Here is a 20,859-nt window from a genome sequence, read left to right as displayed (position 1 = left end):
TAAGCGTTCAACTCTAAGTCTTATTGAACAGAACACTCACAGTACATCTTCATGTATGCGTTTGTTAGCAGTGGTTCTATCTTGAGCGTTCAGCTCTAAGTCTTATTGAACAGAACACTCACAGTACATCTTCATTTATGCGTTTGTTAGCAGTGGTTCTATCTTGAGCGTTCAGCTCTAAGTCTTATTGAACAGAACACTCACAGTACATCTTCATTTATGCGTTTGTTAGCAGTGGTTCTATCTTGAGCGTTCAGCTCTAAGTCTTATTGAACAGAACACTCACAGTACATCTTCATGTATGCGTTTGTTAGCAGTGGTTCTATCTTAAGCGTTCAACTCTAAGGCTTATTGAACAGAACACTCACAGTACATCTTCATTTATGCGTTTGTTAGCAGTGGTTCTATCTTGAGCGTTCAACTCTAAGTCTTATTGAACAGAACACTCACAGTACATCTTCATGTATGCGTTTGTTAGCAGTGGTTCTATCTTGAGCGTTCAACTCTAAGGCTTATTGAACAGAACACTCACAGTACATCTTCATTTATGCGTTTGTTAGCAGTGGTTCTATCTTGAGCGTTCAGCTCTAAGTCTTATTGAACAGAACACTCACAGTACATCTTCATTTATGCGTTTGTTAGCAGTGGTTCTATCTTGAGCGTTCAGCTCTAAGGCTTATTGAACAGAACACTCACAGTACATCTTCATGTATGCGTTTGTTAGCAGTGGTTCTATCTTGAGCGTTCAGCTCTAAGTCTTATTGAACAGAACACTCACAGTACATCTTCATTTATGCGTTTGTTAGCAGTGGTTCTATCTTGAGCGTTCAACTCTAAGGCTTATTGAACAGAACACTCACAGTACATCTTCATTTATGCGTTTGTTAGCAGTGGTTCTATCTTGAGCGTTCAACTCTAAGTCTTATTGAACAGAACACTCACAGTACATCTTCATTTATGCGTTTGTTAGCAGTGGTTCTATCTTGAGCGTTCAACTCTAAGGCTTATTGAACAGAACACTCACAGTACATCTTCATTTATGCGTTTGTTAGCAGTGGTTCTATCTTAAGCGTTCAACTCTAAGTCTTATTGAACAGAACACTCACAGTACATCTTCATTTATGCGTTTGTTAGCAGTGGTTCTATCTTGAGCGTTCAACTCTAAGTCTTATTGAACAGAACACTCACAGTACATCTTCATGTATGCGTTTGTTAGCAGTGGTTCTATCTTAAGCGTTCAGCTCTAAGTCTTATTTAAAAGAAATAACTGAAAACAAATCGGGCTGGACTATATGGCGTTATAAATGTTATTAATGACCAGATATGGCTAGCGCATGTTTATTCTACAAAAATACTTGTCTTAGGCGATGTGGGTGTGTTGAGAGTGTTCAAAGACAACATCCATGCACGTGTCAACCATTTGTTAGAAGTATTTTGATGTTATTAGCAACGTGTCATTTTGGATTAATTTCGTACGGATGGACGAACAGACGAACGAAAGAACGAACGGACGGTATATCGCTATATGCTTTCCGGCATCAGAAGATGCTGGGGGCATTAAAATTCCAAAAAAACGTATCAGTAGTAAACAAATACATCAAAATATATTTTGTCCTGCGATTATTCAATTTGCATTTTAGCAATAATTATAATGGCATATGGAATCTTCTATTGCTGGTATGATTTACGTAATTACATAGAAAATACTGTTATGCATACGGTATGGAAGAGCATTTTAGTAAACAGATTTGCAGGATACACACTTTTACAATATCATGTATTTACAGGTGATTTTTGAAGCCTCCCTTGTAAACGAGATCGGGTCACGCGTTGCAATTGATGACGTCATGGATGCTAGCGTTGATTGTGACGCAGCGCAGAAATTTGACATTGTCACCGTTATGAACTTTCTAAGACCTTAACTGAATTTATAGAATACAGCAACAAAAACAACAAGTTGTATGCACACTGTGAATTGGTTTTGTTGTGCTGTAAAATGTCCAATTAATCGAGCGATGACGTCAGTCTGTGTACTTGAAACTGTCTCATGTTACTATTTGCTGAAAGAGAAAAATCGCAATGATTTCAAATTAAATGTATATTTTCATTGCCTTAATAGTGTACCGAATCATTATTATAATCAATCGCAAAGACGTGTGTCGCACGGTTTTATCGAGTTTACCTCCAAAATGATAACAACACATTACTAACAATGGAAAAAAACGATTTAAATATTATATAAAGTGTTAGGTTAACAATATTATGTCTGCCTACCGGCAAGGCCCTTCCCTTGGTTTCTATGGGCAACAAGGCGGCCACCGCAGCGCACACGAAACATATGCAGGCATAAACCCACACAGCTGCCGACAGAGAGGCGTCCAGGAGCACCTGGTATAGGAACCATAAAATGAGCCTCTTTCTGGGAAAACCGGGCTTAATGCAAGTGCGTAACGTGTCGTCCCATATAAGCCTGTGTAATTTGCACATTCTGATCAGGGACGACGCTTTAAGCTTTTATGGAATTTTTCGTTTCAAGGAAGTCTCCTCTAAACGAAAATCAAGTACTGGTGGAAAGTGTCGTCCCGGACATGCATTAAGCCCAGTTTTCCCAGAACGAGGCTCAAATACACACTAATCATTGTCGCCTGATTTTTTAAATAAACCTACAAGCAAATAGATACTCACCCTCGTAAACACAATATGCCAATATTAATGTTGTATAGTATTTTATTACAAAATGAAAAACACATCGAGAAATACATTGTTTTTCTAAGCGTTTTTTTTTTAAATAAAGTAAACGCGAAGACCAGAAATTTCACATAAATTTTTGAGGAAAAATAAACTGTCTAGGGTTTAAAAAACAACACACGCAGATAAATAAATGATTTCGTAATGTATTATTACCTGGGCAAGAAATGGAGTAATCATAGCTCCAACCCTGGCACACGTAGACGAGGTACCTAGGCCAGACGCTCGTATAGATGTTGGGTAAACCTGAAGATAAACATTGCAATACCAAAGTCACTATTGCGATTACAATCATTTCGATCATCCTCAGTGTTCCCATGATGCGCCTTTGCCTTTTCATCCGCACACGAAGATATGCATACAAATTGTCTTCTACTTCAACGGCGTCGCGGTCGCGTCATAACTACCACTTTCGATAGCGTCATCGTCATCTGCATAATCATTCCAATAAAAAATGCGTCTGTTTCTTTTGACATAAGCATAATTATCATCACATTGATCATTTTATAGTAAAGCCAATGAAAACACCTTGAACAAAATATACCTTATTAAAAGAAAACTACAACCGCACTACACATGCACACCCACGTACTTCCGTCGTGTAGATATAGACGAAGTTGAAAATGCCAGTAGAGAAACCTCGCACCATGAAGATGAAGAACGTGAGCACCTCCTGGGACACGTGCACCTGTATAAGCAGGAAGAACACGCTGCAGCCGACAAAGTTCACGGCGCCCGTGTAGCGTCGCCCGATGACGTCGATGAGGAGCATGTTGAGCGGCAACGCTGAAGTTACATAAGACACGTCATCGATTCAGTAGAATGTCGATTCTATTAATTCCACGAATGAGAATCTTAAAATATATATTTTTCCGACAAACGCAGTGAATACTTGTAAATCACTTATCAATTCCATATAAAGTACCTTGAATTTTTTGTTTAAGTATACATCTTCGTCATTTTATGTTAATTAAAGGAACCCGTTAACAGAATACCAAAATGAAAATTTTCGATGTCATAAATTCTTATGATATATTATATATTTTAATTCAAGAAGCGAAATGAAAAATAAAACTTTTTTTTCTTTGTCTAAAAATCATTTTAGAATGTTGCAAATGTTATAGTTAGGATACTTAATATATCAAATTATATTATACTAATCAGCGAACAAGATTCTTTAACGTCGTTCTTGCAAGTAAGTCTATTGGACATAATTTTTGTACGAGTTAATGGTTGAGTTCATGGTTGATGAAAATCTTCAACTTCTTTTAAATGAATTCTCTGCAGAGAAAATATGCAAATACTGTTGTTCACATATAAACTGAAGAACTCTAACAGGCGTTTCGACAAGTTCCAAAGTCGGTCCAAAGAGGTAGATACGTCGTTACCACGGCTTACTAACTTGGTCCCGATAGTTACTTATTAAGTCGTGTGGACGAATTAATAAGAAACGAGTTACTTTGTCGTGGAAACAACAAAAGAAAAAAAATACAAGCAAATGTCTAATCTTTTCATCGGTGACACGCTTACATAAATATATATATATATATCAATATTCATTGCGATTTGATTCCACAATAATCTTTATACAAGTATATTTTTTAACTGTGTTCTCCATGGGTTTCTTATTGCATTCATTTGGAAACTGATTTAAATGAACTTCGTTCTGGGAAAACTGAGCTTAATGCATGTGTGTAAAGTGTCGTCCCGGATAAGCCTGTGCAGTCCGCGCAGTCTTACCAGGGACGATACTTTCTGCTTTTATGGTATTTGTTGTTTAAGGAAAGTATGTTCTTAACAAAAATCCAATTTAAACGGAAAGTGTTGTCGCTGATTAGCCTGTACGGACGGCACAGGCTAATCTGGAACGACACTTTACGCACATTCATTAAGTCCAGTTTTCCCAGAGCGATTCTAAAACCCGCTGTCAAGTGCGGTTTTGAAGCCCTAAAACTCACAAATGTATTCTCCAACAGTACTGCGGTTTTGAAGCCCTAAAACTCACAAATGTATTCTCCAAGAGTACTGCGGTTTTGAAGCCCTAAAACTCACAAATGTATTCTCCAAGAGTACTGCGGTTTTGAACCCTTACAACTCACAAATGTTTTCTCCAAGAGTACTGCGGTTTTGAATCCTTACAACTCACAAATGTATTCTCCAAGAGTACTGAAGATCATGGAGACATAGTCGTCAGTTTTCAGTCCACTGCATTTGCACGTCTGCCCACCTATCATAGAAAATACAAAATTTCACTTAAAGCAATTGTTCAGTTTAGCGATGTCTTATTCATGTATTATTTTTCACTTATTACTATCCTTTACTGTATATGTTATCGGTATGATTATAATCATTGTTTTTTATTTATGTTTAATTATAATAATGATAGTAAGAACGTGCATCGCGTGTTGTTGCATATTGATTCTCGCATCATACAGCTCAATATAGACTGTGTACAGCCTGCATTATCATTTTTATAGAGATAACTCTCGCCTACTTCTTGTACTGTACTTATACTAAACATAGTTACGTTTTCGTATCTGCTTAAAATGCAGCCAGAAGAGAAAAGGAGCGTTGATATTGTAATGCAAGGCATCTCAAGAAGTAATTGTGAAATTAGAAAAGAAAAGAAAATTATCAGTCTGTTGACAGACTAGGCTCAATATGCAACAACACGCTATGCACGTTCTTACCTGCGGTCTTGGCGTTGTGCAGTTGAAGTATCTCAGCGCTGGCCAGAACCATTCCGTAATAAGTGAGGGCAGTCCCGAACCACAGGACCCACAGTTGTAGCGTCGTACGGAGGTAAGAGCGGGAAAACAGCAGCTTCGGGTGCCCTCTTTGGTCCTGGGAAAAGGAGCGGAATGCGTGTCTAACTAATGATAGCCAACCGCCGAGACCCATTTACTGCGACAAGAGATGGTTATTGGTTCCGAGTGTAGGGAAACTCGGGAAATATTCAAACGATCTGTGTATAAAAGTGTTAACCATGCTTAAACTCGGCATGCATTTTACACATGAATATAGGCTACTCAGTAGGTCAGTTACTCAGTACTAGTAGTTATCCTTAAATAAAAAAATTATGGCTTGATAATATTACCAAGTCTCAAACATATTTCATTGAAATATTTCACCACGTGTTGTACTCTCTTTTTATGGCTTAACATTCAGTTACCTATTATTATTTACTGCAGTTAAATACTTTGAGCTTCTGAATTCATAGAAAGGAATTGACAACCCACCGTTTGAAATATGGTTTAATGGCAACAGTCATCATCTCACAACAATACTTGTCATTCGTTTTACTGCACGATAAAAACAAGCAAAAACTCAGAAAACGATTCTGACAACCACATTCAACTACAATTCTATGCTGGTCTGGAGATACGCTGGTCGCGTAAGACACAGGACCAATTGCGAAGGCTGGTCTGGAGATACGCTGGTCGCGTAAGGAAGAGGACCAATTGCGAAGGCTGGTCTGGAGATACGCTGGTCGGGTTAGGCAAAGGACCAATTGCGAAAGCTGGTCTGGAGATACGCTGGTCGCGTAAGGCACAGGACCAATTGCGAAGGCTGGTCTGGAGATACGCTGGTCGCGTAAGGCACAGGACCAATTGCGAAGGCTGCTCTGGAGATACGTTGGTCGCGTATGGTACAGAACCAATTGCGAAGGCTGGTCTGGAGATATGTTGGTCGCGTATGGCACAGGACCAATTGCGAAGGCTGGTCTGGAGATACGTGGTCGCGTAAGGCACAGGACCAATTGCGTAGGCTGGTCTGGAGATACGCTGGTCGCGTTGGCACAGGACCAATTGCGAAGGCTGGTGTGGAGATACGCTGGTCGCGTTGGCACAGGACCAATTGCGAAGGCTGGTCTGGAGATACGCTCGTCGCGTAAGGCACAGGACCAATTGCGAAGGCTGGTCTGGAGATACGCTGGTCGCGTAAGACACAGGACCAATTGCGAAGGCTGGTCTGGAGATACGCTGGTCGCGTAAGGCAAAGGACCAATTGCGAAGGCTGGTCTGGAGATACGCTGGTCGGGTTAGGCAAAGGACCAATTGCGAAAGCTGGTCTGGAGATACGCTGGTCGCGTAAGGCACAAGACCAATTGCGAAGGCTGGTCTGGAGATACGCTGGTCGCGTACGGCACAGGACCAATTGCGAAGGCTGGTCTGGAGATACGCTGGTCGCGTAAGGCACAGGACCAATTGCGAAGGCTGCTCTGGAGATACGTTGGTCGCGTATGGCACAGAACCAATTGCGAAGGCTGGTCTTGAGATATGTTGGTCGCGTATGGCACAGGACCAATTGCGAAGGCTGGTCTGGAGATACGTGGTCGCGTAAGGCACAGGACCAATTGCGTAGGCTGGTCTGGAGATACGCTGGTCGCGTAAGGCACAGAACCAATTGCGAAGGCTGGTCTGGAGATACGCTGGTCGCGTAAGGCACAGGACCAATTGCGAAGGCTGGTCTGAAGATACGCTGGTTGCGTAAGGCACAGGACCAATTGCGAAGGCTGGTCTGGAGATACGCTGGTCGCGTATGGCACAGAACCAATTGCGAAGGCTGGTCTGGAGATATGTTGGTCGCGTATGGCACAGGACCAATTGCGAAGGCTGGTCTGGAGATATGCTGGTCGCGTAAGGCACAGGACCAATTGCGTAGGCTGGTCTGGAGATACTCTGGTCGCGTTAGGCACAGGACCAATTGCGTAGGCTGGTCTGGAGATATGTTGGTCGCGTAAGGCACAGGACCAATTGCGAAGGCTGGTCTGAAGATATGCTGGTTGTGTAAGGCACAGGACCAATTGCGAAGGCTGGTCTGGAGATACGCTGGTCGCGTATGGCACAGAACCAATTGCGAAGGCTGGGTTGGAGATACGTTGGTCGCGTATGGCACTGGACCAATTGCGAAGGCTGGTCTGGAGATACGTTGGTCGCGTAAGGTACAGGACCAATTGCGTAGGCTGGTCTGGAGATATGCTGGTCGCGTAAGGCACAGGGCCAATTGCGAAGGCTGGTCTGGAGATACGTTGGTCGCTTATGGCACAGGACCAATTGCGAAGGCTGGTCTGAAGATACGCTGATCGCGTAAGGCACAGGACCAATTGCGAAGGCTGGTCTGGAGATACGCTGGTCGCGTAAGGCACAGGACCAATTGCGAAGGCTGGTCTGGAGATATTCTGGTCGCGTAAGGCACAGGATCAATTGCGAAGGCTGGTCTGGAAATACGTTGGTTGCGTAAGGCACAGGACCAATTGCGTAGGCTGGTCTGGAGAAATGCTGGTTGCGTTAGGCACAGGACCAATTGCGAAGGCCGGTCTGAAAATACGCTGGTCGCGTAAGGCACAGGACCTATTGCGAAGGCTGGTCTGGAGATACGCTGGTCGCGTAAGGCACAGGACCAACTGCCAATGCTGGTCTGAAGATACGCTGGTCGCGTAAGTCACAGGACCAATTGCGTAGCTGGTCTGAAGATACGCTGGTCGCGTAAGGAACAGGACCAATTGCGAAGGCTGGTCTGGAGATACGCTGGTCGCGTAAGGCACAGGACCAATTGTAAAGGCTGGTCTGGAGATACGCTGGTCGCGTATGGCACAGAACCAATTGCGAAGGCTGGTCTGGAGATACGTTGGTCGCTTAAGGCACAGGACCAATTGCGAAGGCTGGTCTGGAGATACGCTGGTAGCGTAAGGCACAGGACAAATTGTAAACGCTGGTCTTAAGATACGCTGGTCGCGTAAGGCACAGGACCAATTGTAAAGGCTGGTCTGTAGATACGTTGGTCGCGTATGGCACAGGACCAATTGCGAAGGCTGGTCTGGAGATACGCTGGTAGCGTATGGCACAGGACCAATTGCTAAGGCTGGTCTGAAGATACGCTGGTCGCGTAAGGCACAGGACCAATTTCGAAGGCTGGTCTGGAGATACGCTGGTCGCGTATGGCACAGGACCAATTGCGAAGGCTGGTCTGGAGATACGCTTGTCGCATAAGGCACATGACCAATTGCGAAGGCTGGTCTGGAGATACGTTGGTCGCGTAAGGCACCGGACCAATTGCGAAGGCTGGTCTGCAGATACGCTGGTCGCGTAAGGCAAAGGACCAATTGCGAAGGCTGGTCAGGAGATACGATGGATGCGTATGGCACAGGACCAATTGCAAAGGCTGGTCTGGAGATACGCTGGTCGCGTATTGCACAGGACCAATTGCAAAGGCTGGTCTGGAGATACGTTGGTCGCGTAAGGCACAGGACCAATTGCGAAGGCTGGTCTGAAGATACGCTGGTCGCGTAAGGCACAGGACCAATTGCGAAGGCTGGTCTGGAGATACGCTGGTCGCGTAAGGCACAGGACCAATTGCGAAGGCTGGTTTGGAGATACGCTGGTCGCGTATGGCACAGGGCCAATTGCGAAGGCTGGTCTGGAGATACGTTGGTCGCGTAAGGCACAGTACCAATATTTGCATGACGATTCTCATACATGCTTTTTCCATTTGCTTTGTCGTGTGCTTTTGTCAAATGTACATTGGTGCCAGTTAATAAAATACCTCAAAGTGATGATAAGAATAATCTCCATTATGAAACTGGACTTTCACTTTTTAATAAATATAAGACACTGACCTGCATTTCCTCAACCAGTTCGCCCTCTGGAAGTTGCGTTTTGTTGATCTTGGCGATGGACTGCAGTATCCTGAACGCCTCCTCCTTGCGTCCAGCGCCCACCAGGTACCGGGCCGACATCGGCAGGTACTGAACCGAACACAAGACCGAATAAAAAAAAAAGCACTGTAGGTCTTCCCGTGGAATGAAGGAAGCTTACCGGTATTAGTAAGTGCTCAGAAAATACATAATTGCTAAGATACTTAAATGATACTCACACTAAAACTGAAGATAAAAAAATATTACTAATACCAATACCCACTACCAATATAATTAATTGGATCGTATGGCCAACGGCCATAAATACATTTTAATCTTCTGCTATACAAGTGATGTCAAATATATAGAAACATGTAAACATAGAAATTATTGCATCCATACATGCTTATCGGATTTATATTATTGCATAAATTATTTATTTTTTGTGATAAAACAATATTTTATTTACGAAAAAAGCGACATCTTATTTCACACACTTACCTACTAACATATTCTATTTAAAATGCGTCAGTTACCATGACGTCCATTTCCTGAACATATATAATATAGTATAGCATGAATTCCGGATTTGAATGTGGATTAACAGTGGGTGTACGACGATGACAAGCCAAATGTTTGTGAACTGTTAGTGCATGGCTTCAAATAAATACGTGAATGTCCCTGTTACGCGTGTTGTTGTTACCCGGAAGAGGACGATAATGGCGAGACAGGGGATAGAGGACAGGGCGAGGAGCCACCTCCAGCCAAGCCGCGGGATCACGATGGCAGACAGGGTGATCTCGAACATCGTGCCCGTGGCCCAGCACACCTGCGGACACCGACAAAATACAATAGAATACAAGTGGTCTTAATATGAATACGAATGGGCCTCGCTCTGGGAAAACGTGGCTAAATACATGTGCGTAAAGTGTCATCCCAGATTAGCCTATGCAGGCCGCATAGGCTAATCATGGACGACACTTTCTGCCTTAACATGATTTTCGCTAAGAAGATACTTTCTTTAAACGAAAAATACCAAAAAAAAGAGGAAAGTGTCGTCCTTGATTAGTCTTTGCGGTCTGCACTTGCTAATCTGGGACGACGCTTAACGCACATGCATTAAGCCCGGTTTTCCCAGAACGAAGCTCTTATATGTTTGGAGTTCTGAAAAGTTAATTAATAGATGTTTACTTCCGTTTCAACATGCGCTAATCAATGTAAGGCTTGATTCAGTGTTGGGAACTTAGGTGACACGTCTTTAACTGTTAATAAATTGTTCACAACCAATTTCGCTTTCGCGGTAAACATAAAAATCAATGAACAATGTCAACTGATGAATGTTTCATCTGAAAGAAACACACGTGTTTTGTTAGGAATTATTGACCGTTTGTTGGAAATGTTCAAAGCATATTGGTTTACAACATTAAAAGTGAGCAGCTATCTCAACAAGGATTCTGTTCACATAACGTAAAAGACCGTGTTATAGTTACCTTCTGCAAGGCCAGACTTGTTACAATAATCAGTGTACACAGTCTCGAGTGCACTTAAAGAACACCTTTACGCAAAAAACATTATCACATCCCCATTGTGTTCCTGTGAAGATATTGAGTCCAATCAACACTTCCTTCTCGTATGTCCTCGCTTTAACACTATATGTATTACGTTAATGAATAGTATCACCAGAATAACCAGCGATGTTGAGCTTGATATTCTAGTTTTCGGTAATACACATCTTAACCAAACTGAAAACTCCTATGTCTAGCATCAACTGAGTTATACTGTTTCTAATACACGGCCAATAAATGTGTAAACATAATCCCAAGAGAGAAACCATATAAGAATTATTTCTTTCGTTTCAATCCTTTTCTGATATCTATTGTATTGTGTATTTTTATGTATTGTACTTGACAAAAGAAATAAATATGTTTAAACTTGTGTGCACAGGCTAATCTTATTTGACATGCATTAAGCCCCGTTTTCCCTGAAAGCAGCCAATATGTACAGATTTCAATGATAAACACTAGACTGGCCAACGTTGTCTTACAACCTGTTAAATACACACTATATAGTGCACCAGTGAGAAGAGGCCGATTCGGTGGTTAGAGCAGACGCTTTTAGCATTCGTCGTCTGCTTAATTTTACTGCAGTTGTCCACACAGGCAGTCACGGGTTACGGTTCCTAGCGTAGCTAAGTTCATACTGATTTGCAAAATTGTGTCTGCAGTATATGTGAGCTAACGCTCACAAATAAAAATGGAACACACCAGCCAGTGATATTTGATTCCATTTTCTTGAAATATAATTTTCTTAAGTTTAAGGACAAAGACATTTAACCCACCGATCCAAATATAAGAATTTTGGCCCTGTACTTCTGTGGAAGATATTCAGTTAGTAGTGTGAACCTAAAACAATAAAAGGAGATAAGAAAAATACAAAAAGCAAAGCATTTATGTTCGAATGTCTTACTAGGCAGATAAACTACGTCGTTTGCGAATCAGTTCAATATTTTAAAATATAAGGCAGAAAAATCCTTTATTACCGACAATACGACTTTAAATGTAATCTTGTTAACCTGTTTCTATCTGAAACTAAATGGCTTCTCCACATAGGCATCATGAAAAAATCTCATGGGATAATAAAAAATCCCATGGGAAATGCAAAGATCCCATGGGACCCCAACTTTGCTAGTAAATTTCATAGTGAAGAAAACGCATTTTTTGAGTGAAAATAACCAATTATTAATCAAAGATAAGACTTGTATCGCATACTATGTCTCAAAGTAGCAAATCTTCAAGAAAAAGGGTACTTAAGTTTGCGAAATTTCGGTTTCGCAAAGTTTTTCTGGTGGCCGTTAAAGGTGAACAGAAATTACAACGTCGTAAGTATGAACGTACTGTAGTATCATCAGGTCCTTATAAAAGTATGCAACATACTTAAATTAATTATTCGTAAGAGAGTCACACACGTCACCGTGTAGACTTGTCTATGCAAGATTTCCATGACTATTTATGAATGTTTTTAGACTCAATTAAACTAATAACCTACCGACATGCAACATTTTTGTATTTTCATTTTGTACGGATAATTCCACAACAAGATTAAAATTTCGTCCAGTGATGTGAAAAGCATACACCCATTCCCACATATATATTTAGAAATAACGGTGAATGCATGTAAAGAAAAGATCATCAGTTTCAAATGTTTGCTATTATAATCTGCAGAGTAAATTTTGCCAGTGTTCATACCAAAATAATGAGAAACTGAGACAACTTAGTTTTGTTCTAAGAATCAGTTTTGATACGTCATTAAAAGATTAAAACCTATACAAGTATTATTATATTTCATATGGGCCAGTGTAGCTCCCGACCTGACTGCGGGAATTTGTAGACTGATCTGGAGCTACGCTGGCCGCATATGATATAGGACCCATTTTCGCCTGACGCGATTCATATAGGCATTCACGTACCCATGCGGCATGCCAGCCATCCCCGCACCCACAAGTCCCCGCAGCAGAAGAAGCCAGAAATAGGACGGACTGAATGACGTCAGCAGACCGAAGTACCAAACGACAACCGACGCCAGCATTAGATTCTGAAAAGAGCAAACGTACATTTATGATTTCTTTGCCTTTTGATTGTAAAGAGTTCTCCTTTGTAAAGAAATAACCTTTCTTCAATAACAACAGTAGTGATATGTGTTGAAGTGTGCGAGTAACATAATAGTAATGCTGCAACTGACATAGTAGCCTTTTTAAAAGACGTCTCGTGTTTGCATACAAATGTATATCTTCTATTTCGCACATTAAGTTAGTCTTTATAATAAAATTAAACAGTTTGCAAACAGATCGTTGTACAATGACATGGACCACGCTCTGGGAAAACCGGGCTTAATGCATGTTCGTAAAGTATCGTCACAGATTAGCCCGTGCATTCCGCACAGGCTAATCAGGTACGAGACTCCGCTTTTATTGAATTGCTCGTTTAAAGGAAGTCACTTCTAAACGAAAATCTCGTCTAGGCGGAAAGCGTCGTTCCTGATTAGAATGTGCGGACTGCTGTTACTCTGGCTTCTCACGAACGCGCTCACATTTCGCCGGCCATATCTGTCGGCCAGTATTCCCCAGAACGGCGACGTTGTCCCCATCCCTATGAACACGACCTGTAAAACATATTCGGGCATTTAAGTAGTTGAAGTCGCTGGTAAGTATTCAAATATTTGCATGAGCTTTAGTTAATAAGAAGTTTTATTTGGTAATTATTTTTTCCGATTTGTTTGGAAAGTTCAATATATAGGAGCCTCGCTCTTGGAAAACAGGGCTTAATACATGTGCGTAAAGTGTCGTTCCAGATCAGCCTTGGAAAACAGGGCTTAATACATGTGCGTAAAGTGTCGTTCCAGATCAGCCTGCGCAGTCTGCACATGCAAATGAGGGACGACACTTTCCGCCTAAACTGGATATTCATTTAGAATATACTTCTGTAAACGAACAATTCCATAAAACTGGAAAGTATCGTACATGATTAGCCTGTGTGTACTGCACAGGCTAATCTTTGATTACCCTTCATGCACATACATTAAGCCCAGTTTTCCCAGAACGACGCTCATCTGAGGAGCAATCAACTACAGGCTTTTAACTTTCAGTAGAGTACCGCAGTAAGGTCGAAACTTCTAAATTTATTAGAATCAATTTAAAAACATATATATTCCACAGTGGACATCATGACAAAGGGCCATAAATCTGCTTAAATTTCCCACAGCCCACATTCATTCCTACACGATTACTATCATACAAGTTCTTCAAAGTCGAGTACACATAATTTCGGGGACTAAATATTACAAATGGAAAACATAAAAAGGGCCATATATCTACCAAAATTGGTCGCAGCCAAACTTCCTTCCTTTACGATCACTTACCTATTAAGATCATTTCGTTTTCAGACTTTGAGCGAATTTCCCCCAGCTTTCATTATAATTGAGTATACAAAATGTTGGTACGTACGAATTGATTGATGCTTAATGCCTCCTACTAAGTGGAGGAATAAAATTCAATACAAACGAAATCAATGTGGACAAAAGCGACATAAGTTTCCAGAAGACGGTACCGTTTTACTAAGCAACTTACGCAAATCTTACGCACATATTTTAAAATAATTGAATTTCATTTATTTTAGATTGATGCATATTAATTTTTACTTGCAATGTATTATTATATTATGAATTTTATTAAAACATACCATATGTTAATGTAGCAAGAATTTGAAGGAACTATACTGAATTTAAAATATGTGCTTAAGTCTACGAATTGCGTTAGTAGCTTAGTAAAACGGTACCCTAGCTGTGTGCTGTGTGCTATGGTACCGTTGTGATAAGCGCCACCTGCGTCTGTGACAGCCCCCACTGGCAGCGCAGCTCGGGCGACAGGACCGCAAGCAACATCATCTCGCATGCGTCCGCCATCTACAAACAGCAGAACAGCTTACACGTGTCTAACAAAATGAGTTTTTTTTCGGTTTTCCGAGTTTGTCAGATTTCGTTCTTGTTTAATTCGTTTAATTTTCTGCGTTTTGACCTTTTTTAATTGAAATCAAATCCCCATATATACTTACATGTGTTTGGACATGTTTCATAAAAAGTTGCTTCTTTGCGCTTATGAATAGGAATCTTTACGAGTGTGTTATATAATAATGAGCCGCGCTCTTGCAGAACCGGGTTTAATGCAAAAATTGTCGTCCCAGATTAGCCTGTGCAGTCCGCACAGGCTTATCAATGACGACACTTTCCCACTTTCCGCTTTTATGGAATACTCTGTTTAAAGAAAGTCTCTCCTAAACGAAAATCCAGTATAGGCGGAAATTGTCGTCCCTGATTAGCCCGGTTTTCCCAGAGCGCGGCTCACATTTAATAGGTACAACGTTTAGATTTACAACATATCTCTGAGATGTGTTACTTAGGACAGGATGGTAAAACCTGATTAGACCATACCGGTTAGCAATACTAATAGTGTCTCGATTACATTTATTTAAACTATTTCAAAATAATCGCTAACTATAAGGTAAACTTACAAGAATAAACAAAGTACTTGTAGTACCATATTCATATATTGAACGTCGCATTTCAATTGTCGTTGTTATTACATGTTTAATGGTTTACATTACCGGAATTTGTAGGGGTTGGATTTGTACTATCAACGTATGCATGCACTTATATTTTACAAACAGAATTTTAGAAGGTGTTAACGATTATCAATTCATTTAACAGCTTGTATCTCTTATGGTGGCACACTAATTTTTTGTATACGCATTCCTTATAACACCTCAAACAAACAACATGATTATTTGCACTTCACTGCAATACGTACAGAAAAGAGCCCCGTAATGGCCCATAGACGGAACTGGAACCAGCCGACCCCAAGCACCTCCACTGCCTCCTCCACCGTGAACTTCCGGTCAGCATCGCACGAGGAGCGCCTTCTCTCGCATGGCAACCGCGTCCTTATGTCTACATTGCCGTCCTCGAAAAACCGCTCCTGTGTGTCTACAATACAATTAAGTAGCGCGCCATAAGCAATACAGCTTCATCCGTTCGGTTTCAGTATGGACGGTCGCAGATCAATATGCGTGACACTATTATTTTCGATATAATCCTATTGACATGGACACGTTATGCTTGTATTTGTGTCGCGCATCATGATGTAGAAAAAAACAACATCAAACTCGATTTAATATAATATACATTATTAAACGCATTGAGTTGTCATGACATTAAATGAATGAACGATCACTTATGTTCAGTTTATTTTATCCTGAAGCGATTTTTACAAAACCTTTTCTTTTCCAAACAGCGTATTACACGGTAAATGGCATTACACGTAAAGGTCACAATATACAAAATAGTTTCCCTATATATTTCGATGTAAAAGCGACAACTTTGAGCGAAAATAAATGCAACATTTTTTACATAGAGACCCCCATAACCATACATTTTCTTATTGGTCATTCTAAGCGGAATCGATTTATGCAATAAAAAAGATATGGCATGTTCAAACCAAAAAAGAACTTGACGCTTATCAAAATCGACTGTTTTTGCAACTTTTTTTTCGCCCGTTTCTTAGTGATATGTAACCTTTTTCAGTGCAATGCTTTACTAAAGTCTCCAAGTTTATCATATTTCAGGGATTCGGTTGTGAACACATATTTATGCACTACCATTATCTCCGAATGATAAGACCCGAACATGCCTTCGAGTCAACTATGATATTTTTTTAGAGAGTACAGCCCTACATGACACGTGTATTTAGTATATTGTAACCTATATAAAGCGTTTGCGGTCAGACGTTAAGCATCACCAACCGAAACAGTGAAATCAAATAATAGTTATAGTATAAAACCATGGAATACTCGAAACCTGCGATAACTCGAGCATCGATGTCAGTCCCGTGCTATCTCGAGTTATCGCTGTTTTACTGTATATTCAATTAAATTTATGATTCAAAGAGTGCCTTTATAACTTACTGGTGAAGAATATTCTACCGTCAGCAAGACTAAAATCCATTTGTAAATAAACGTCATATTAATTTGAAGGATGCAGCGCAGATTGAAAGCTCGACCAGAAGTGTACACTACACTAGCTAGCTAGCGATATAATCGATATCCGTTTAGAAAGCACAGATAGATGTCGCACAGTGGCATTATGAATGTATATTGAGTAAATATGGACGCATATTAAACAAGAAATGTAGGTGAAGCAACCACAGCATGTATTGATGGAATGAATAAAAGTAACCACAAACACGGAACTTTTGGATGACGGATATACTGTAAAATTAGTAATCAATAATACAAAAAATAAAGCATCTTTAGTGAACTTCTTTTACGTTTTATTTAAATAATGCTTTAGTGAGGCGGAGTATAATAAATGAAATAATCTTACAAATGTCGCCATGCAAACATTACGTAACATTAAGACCGGTGTATTTATCAACGAGACGTCCCTAAAATATTTTTATAAGGGGTTGCGGATATAATCCACTTATGTACCCTAACCGTTCCTGATTCACCGAACCAAGGGAGACAAATGCGATTACTTTAAAATAAATCGAAGACGGTAGTATCATATTCATACCGCAGTATCTAAACTAGAACTTAAATTATACGGATAGGGGGATTTATATTGGGCAACATGGGTGTATGCGCCGTCCTCCAACCCCCCCCCCCCCCCGCCTTAAAATTGTAACTTAAACATTCACTTCATAGCCAACGGCTAGCTAAAGAACCTTCAGCGAACAGCTAAAGTAATAGTACTGGCTTAACCTGATAATGTTGCGAAAAGTGAGAAAATATAAAAAGCGGCGTTTTAAGTTATGGTAGAAATAGCCAAAGGCGTGCTTCTTTATCAATGTATTGTACTGATCGAGCGATCACTTTCAGGTATTTATCCAAACGGAATTATAAGTATGAAAATACTATTTTAGTCTGTGAAATTAATGTTCAGATATAAGTGTCTTGTGTATTTGAGTATAAGTTCCAATAATACTGTTATGTAATCGATATAACGTATTTGCTGCAGCGATATTAAAATGTCAAATAATAGTAGCCACGTGTAATTGTACAAATATACGCATAACTGTGCAAATATGCTTATATTAGTTGCACGTATGTACTTTCTATTATATAGAATTTACAGACAATATGTTTAATATACTGAAAACATTGTTTAGAAATGTAACATTTTCCTGTGTGCAACAGCTTTTGTTTGTTCACTTTTCCACGTTAACAGAACGTCACACAGTTAGGCAGTAACAACAAGACCGCTCATACATATATAATGGTGATCATATACACTTGATGGTAATTGATGGTCGAAATGGTGATGATCATTTTGGTAATAATGGTGATAACGCGGATAACGAAGATAATGATGTTATGATGGTGCTGATGTTGATGGTGGGTACCTTTATAATGGTCGCGATGCTGGTTCTTATGAGGACAACCATGATGCTGAATATACTAAATATGATCGTGGTAGATTTGGTGATGGAGATGATGATTGTGATAATGCTAACGTTGGTGGTGGTATTGTTAGTGATGGTGGTTGTGGTGGTGGTGGAAGTGGTGATGGTGGTGGTGGTGGAAGTGGTGATGGTGGTGGTGGTGGAAGTGGTGGTGGTGGCGGCGATGGCGATGGTGGTGGTGGTGGTGGTAGTGAAGTAGGAGGATGAGGTGGTGGTGGTGGTGGTAGTGATGGTGGTGGTAGTGATGGTGGTGGTGGTGGTAGTGATGGTGGTGGTGGTGATGATGGTGGTGGTGGTGAGGGTGGTGGGGGTGGTTGTGGTGGTGGTAGTGGAGAAGGAGGTGGTGATGGTGGTGTTGATGGTAGTGGTCGTGGTGGTGGTGGCGGCGTTGGTGGTGGTGGTGGAGAAAGAGGAGGAGGTGGTTGTGGTGGTGGTAGTGGAGGAGGAGGAGGAGGATTAGTTGTTGGTGGTGATGGTGCTAATGGTGGTGGTGGTGGTGGTGGTGGAGTAGGAGGTGGTGGTGGTGGTGGTGATGGTGGTGGTGGTGGAGGGTGGTGAGGGTGGTGGTGGTGGTGGACCGTGGTGGTGGTGGTGGTGTTGGTGGTGGTGGTATTGGTAGTGGAAGTGGTGGTTGAGGTGGTGGTGGTGGTGGTGGTGATAGTGGTGGTGGTGATGGTGGTGGTGGTGGCGTTGGGGAAGGTTGTGGTGGTGGTAGTGGAATAGAAGAAGAAGGTGGTGATGGTGGTGGTGGAGTAGGAGGAGGAGGAGGAGGTGGTGGTGGTGGTTTTGATGGTGGTGGTGATGGTGGTGGTCGTGGTGGTGGTGGCGGCGTTGGCGGTGGAGGTGGAGAAGGAGGAGGAGGAGGTGGTTGTGGTGGTGGTGGTGGTAGAGGAGGAGGAGGAGGATGAGTTGTTGGCATTGGCGGTGCTGATGGTGGTGGTGGTGTTGGTTGTGGTGGTGGTGGTGCTGATGGTGGTGGTGGTGGTGGTGGTGGTGGAGGAGGAAGAGGATGTGGTGGTGGTGGTGGTGGTGGTGTAGGAGGAGGAGGTTATGGTTGTAGTGGTGGTAGTGGGGGAGGAGTTGGTGGTAGTGGTTGTGGTGGTGGTGGCGGCGGTGGTTGTGGCGGCAGCGGCGGCGGCAGTTGCGGTGGAAGTGGTGGGTGGTGGCGGTGGTGGTGGTGGTGGCTGCGGCGGCTGCGGCGGTGGCGGTGGAAGTGGTGTTTGTAGTGGTGGTATAATCATAATGTCAACAATGGTTTCAGATGAACGCGTATGTGACATATTAATTTATGTTTGTTTCTACCAAACTGGACAAACGAAAATAATAGTACATTTGACAGGTGTGATGTTAAGGTCGATTATATCACACATGTGTCACAACAGCGACTTTAACAAACATGAAATGAGCCTCGATCTGGGTCAACGGGGTTTAATGAATGTGCTTAACCCATTTATGCCTAGCGTCTAGAAAAAATGCCTTGGCAAACAGCGAAGACTCAGATGAGAGGCCACATGATGCGGCGTCTCATCTGGGTCTACGCTGTTTGCTTAAAGGAATTTCTATAAGAAATATTTTAAATATAGTAATAAGTATACTAGACATCCCTAATTTTAGAAATAAATTGATCCAATGTAAAAGGATGGGAGAGTCCACCAGGCATAAATGGGTTAAAGTTTCGTTCCAGATTAGCAGTCCTCATAGGCTAATCAAGGGCCACGCTTCCCGCTTGAATTGGAATTTCGCTAAGAAAATTCTTCCTTTAAATGAGATATAGAATAAAAGAAGAAAGTGTCGTCACTGATTAGCATGTGCGGACTGCACAGGCTACTCTGGGACGACACTTGACGCACACGCATTAAGCCTGGTTTTCCCAATGTGAGGCTCAAATGGACGTGTTTCCTGCTCACGGTACTCTTAATAACAGCTCTAACCTTCTTTTTTGTCAGGGAAGCATGATTGAAAAATAGTTTTAAAATGCGGGTTGTAGGCAATTTTCGAGTCTGTCAAGAAGGGCTGCAAATGAGTGGACTCTACAAAGATCGACCAGTCTTGGTTTACGATGTGTAAAGCCATTCCAAAAACTAGGAATCGTTTGGCTGATGAACATGGCTGTCTTGTAACATCGTTCACTCTCAGTTATGTTTAATGGACCTTCGTGTTAATAGGCGCGGCCAAAAAATCGCGTTTCGTATCGTCAATAATGAATAGTCAGTACCAAGTATGGAATACATAGAATAATTAACGATGCTGTTATAGAGTTCTAAAGGTGCTACAAAAACTTAAGAAGACAAGTGTTATAGTATTGACTAGACATGTCTCAAAAAGAATACAAAATAATACATGTCTAAGTTATGGAATCCAGAACTACAATCCAGCTTACCTTCAACGGTACAGAGTTTGGTGTATTTAACAGACATGTATACCGGCGTCTAATCCATTTTACGTCAGAAAAAAGTTACGCCAC

General features: G+C 41.5%; 1 protein-coding gene across 1 annotated transcript; it reads right to left on the bottom strand.

The window, feature by feature from the left end:
• Positions 1-1,605: 1,605 nt before the first annotated feature.
• On the bottom strand, positions 1,606-17,013 carry LOC127851663 (putative transporter SVOPL). Its single transcript, XM_052385485.1, has 14 exons — positions 16,897-17,013; positions 15,744-15,919; positions 14,744-14,842; positions 13,472-13,543; positions 12,852-12,976; positions 11,724-11,787; positions 10,089-10,214; positions 9,368-9,496; positions 5,439-5,592; positions 4,895-4,975; positions 3,341-3,534; positions 2,905-2,994; positions 2,275-2,388; positions 1,606-2,060 (listed from the first exon to the last, which is right to left on the bottom strand). The coding sequence occupies exons 1-14, from the start codon at positions 16,934-16,936 to the stop codon at positions 2,046-2,048; spliced, it is 1,479 nt and encodes a 492-aa protein (XP_052241445.1). The 5' UTR covers positions 16,937-17,013; the 3' UTR covers positions 1,606-2,045.
• Positions 17,014-20,859: the final 3,846 nt, after the last annotated feature.

This window comes from Dreissena polymorpha, chromosome 11, assembly GCF_020536995.1.
Source record: "Dreissena polymorpha isolate Duluth1 chromosome 11, UMN_Dpol_1.0, whole genome shotgun sequence".
NCBI lineage: Eukaryota > Metazoa > Mollusca > Bivalvia > Myida > Dreissenidae > Dreissena > Dreissena polymorpha.
Note: the sequence above shows the minus strand (reverse complement) of the source record. Positions and strands in the feature narration are given on the sequence as shown.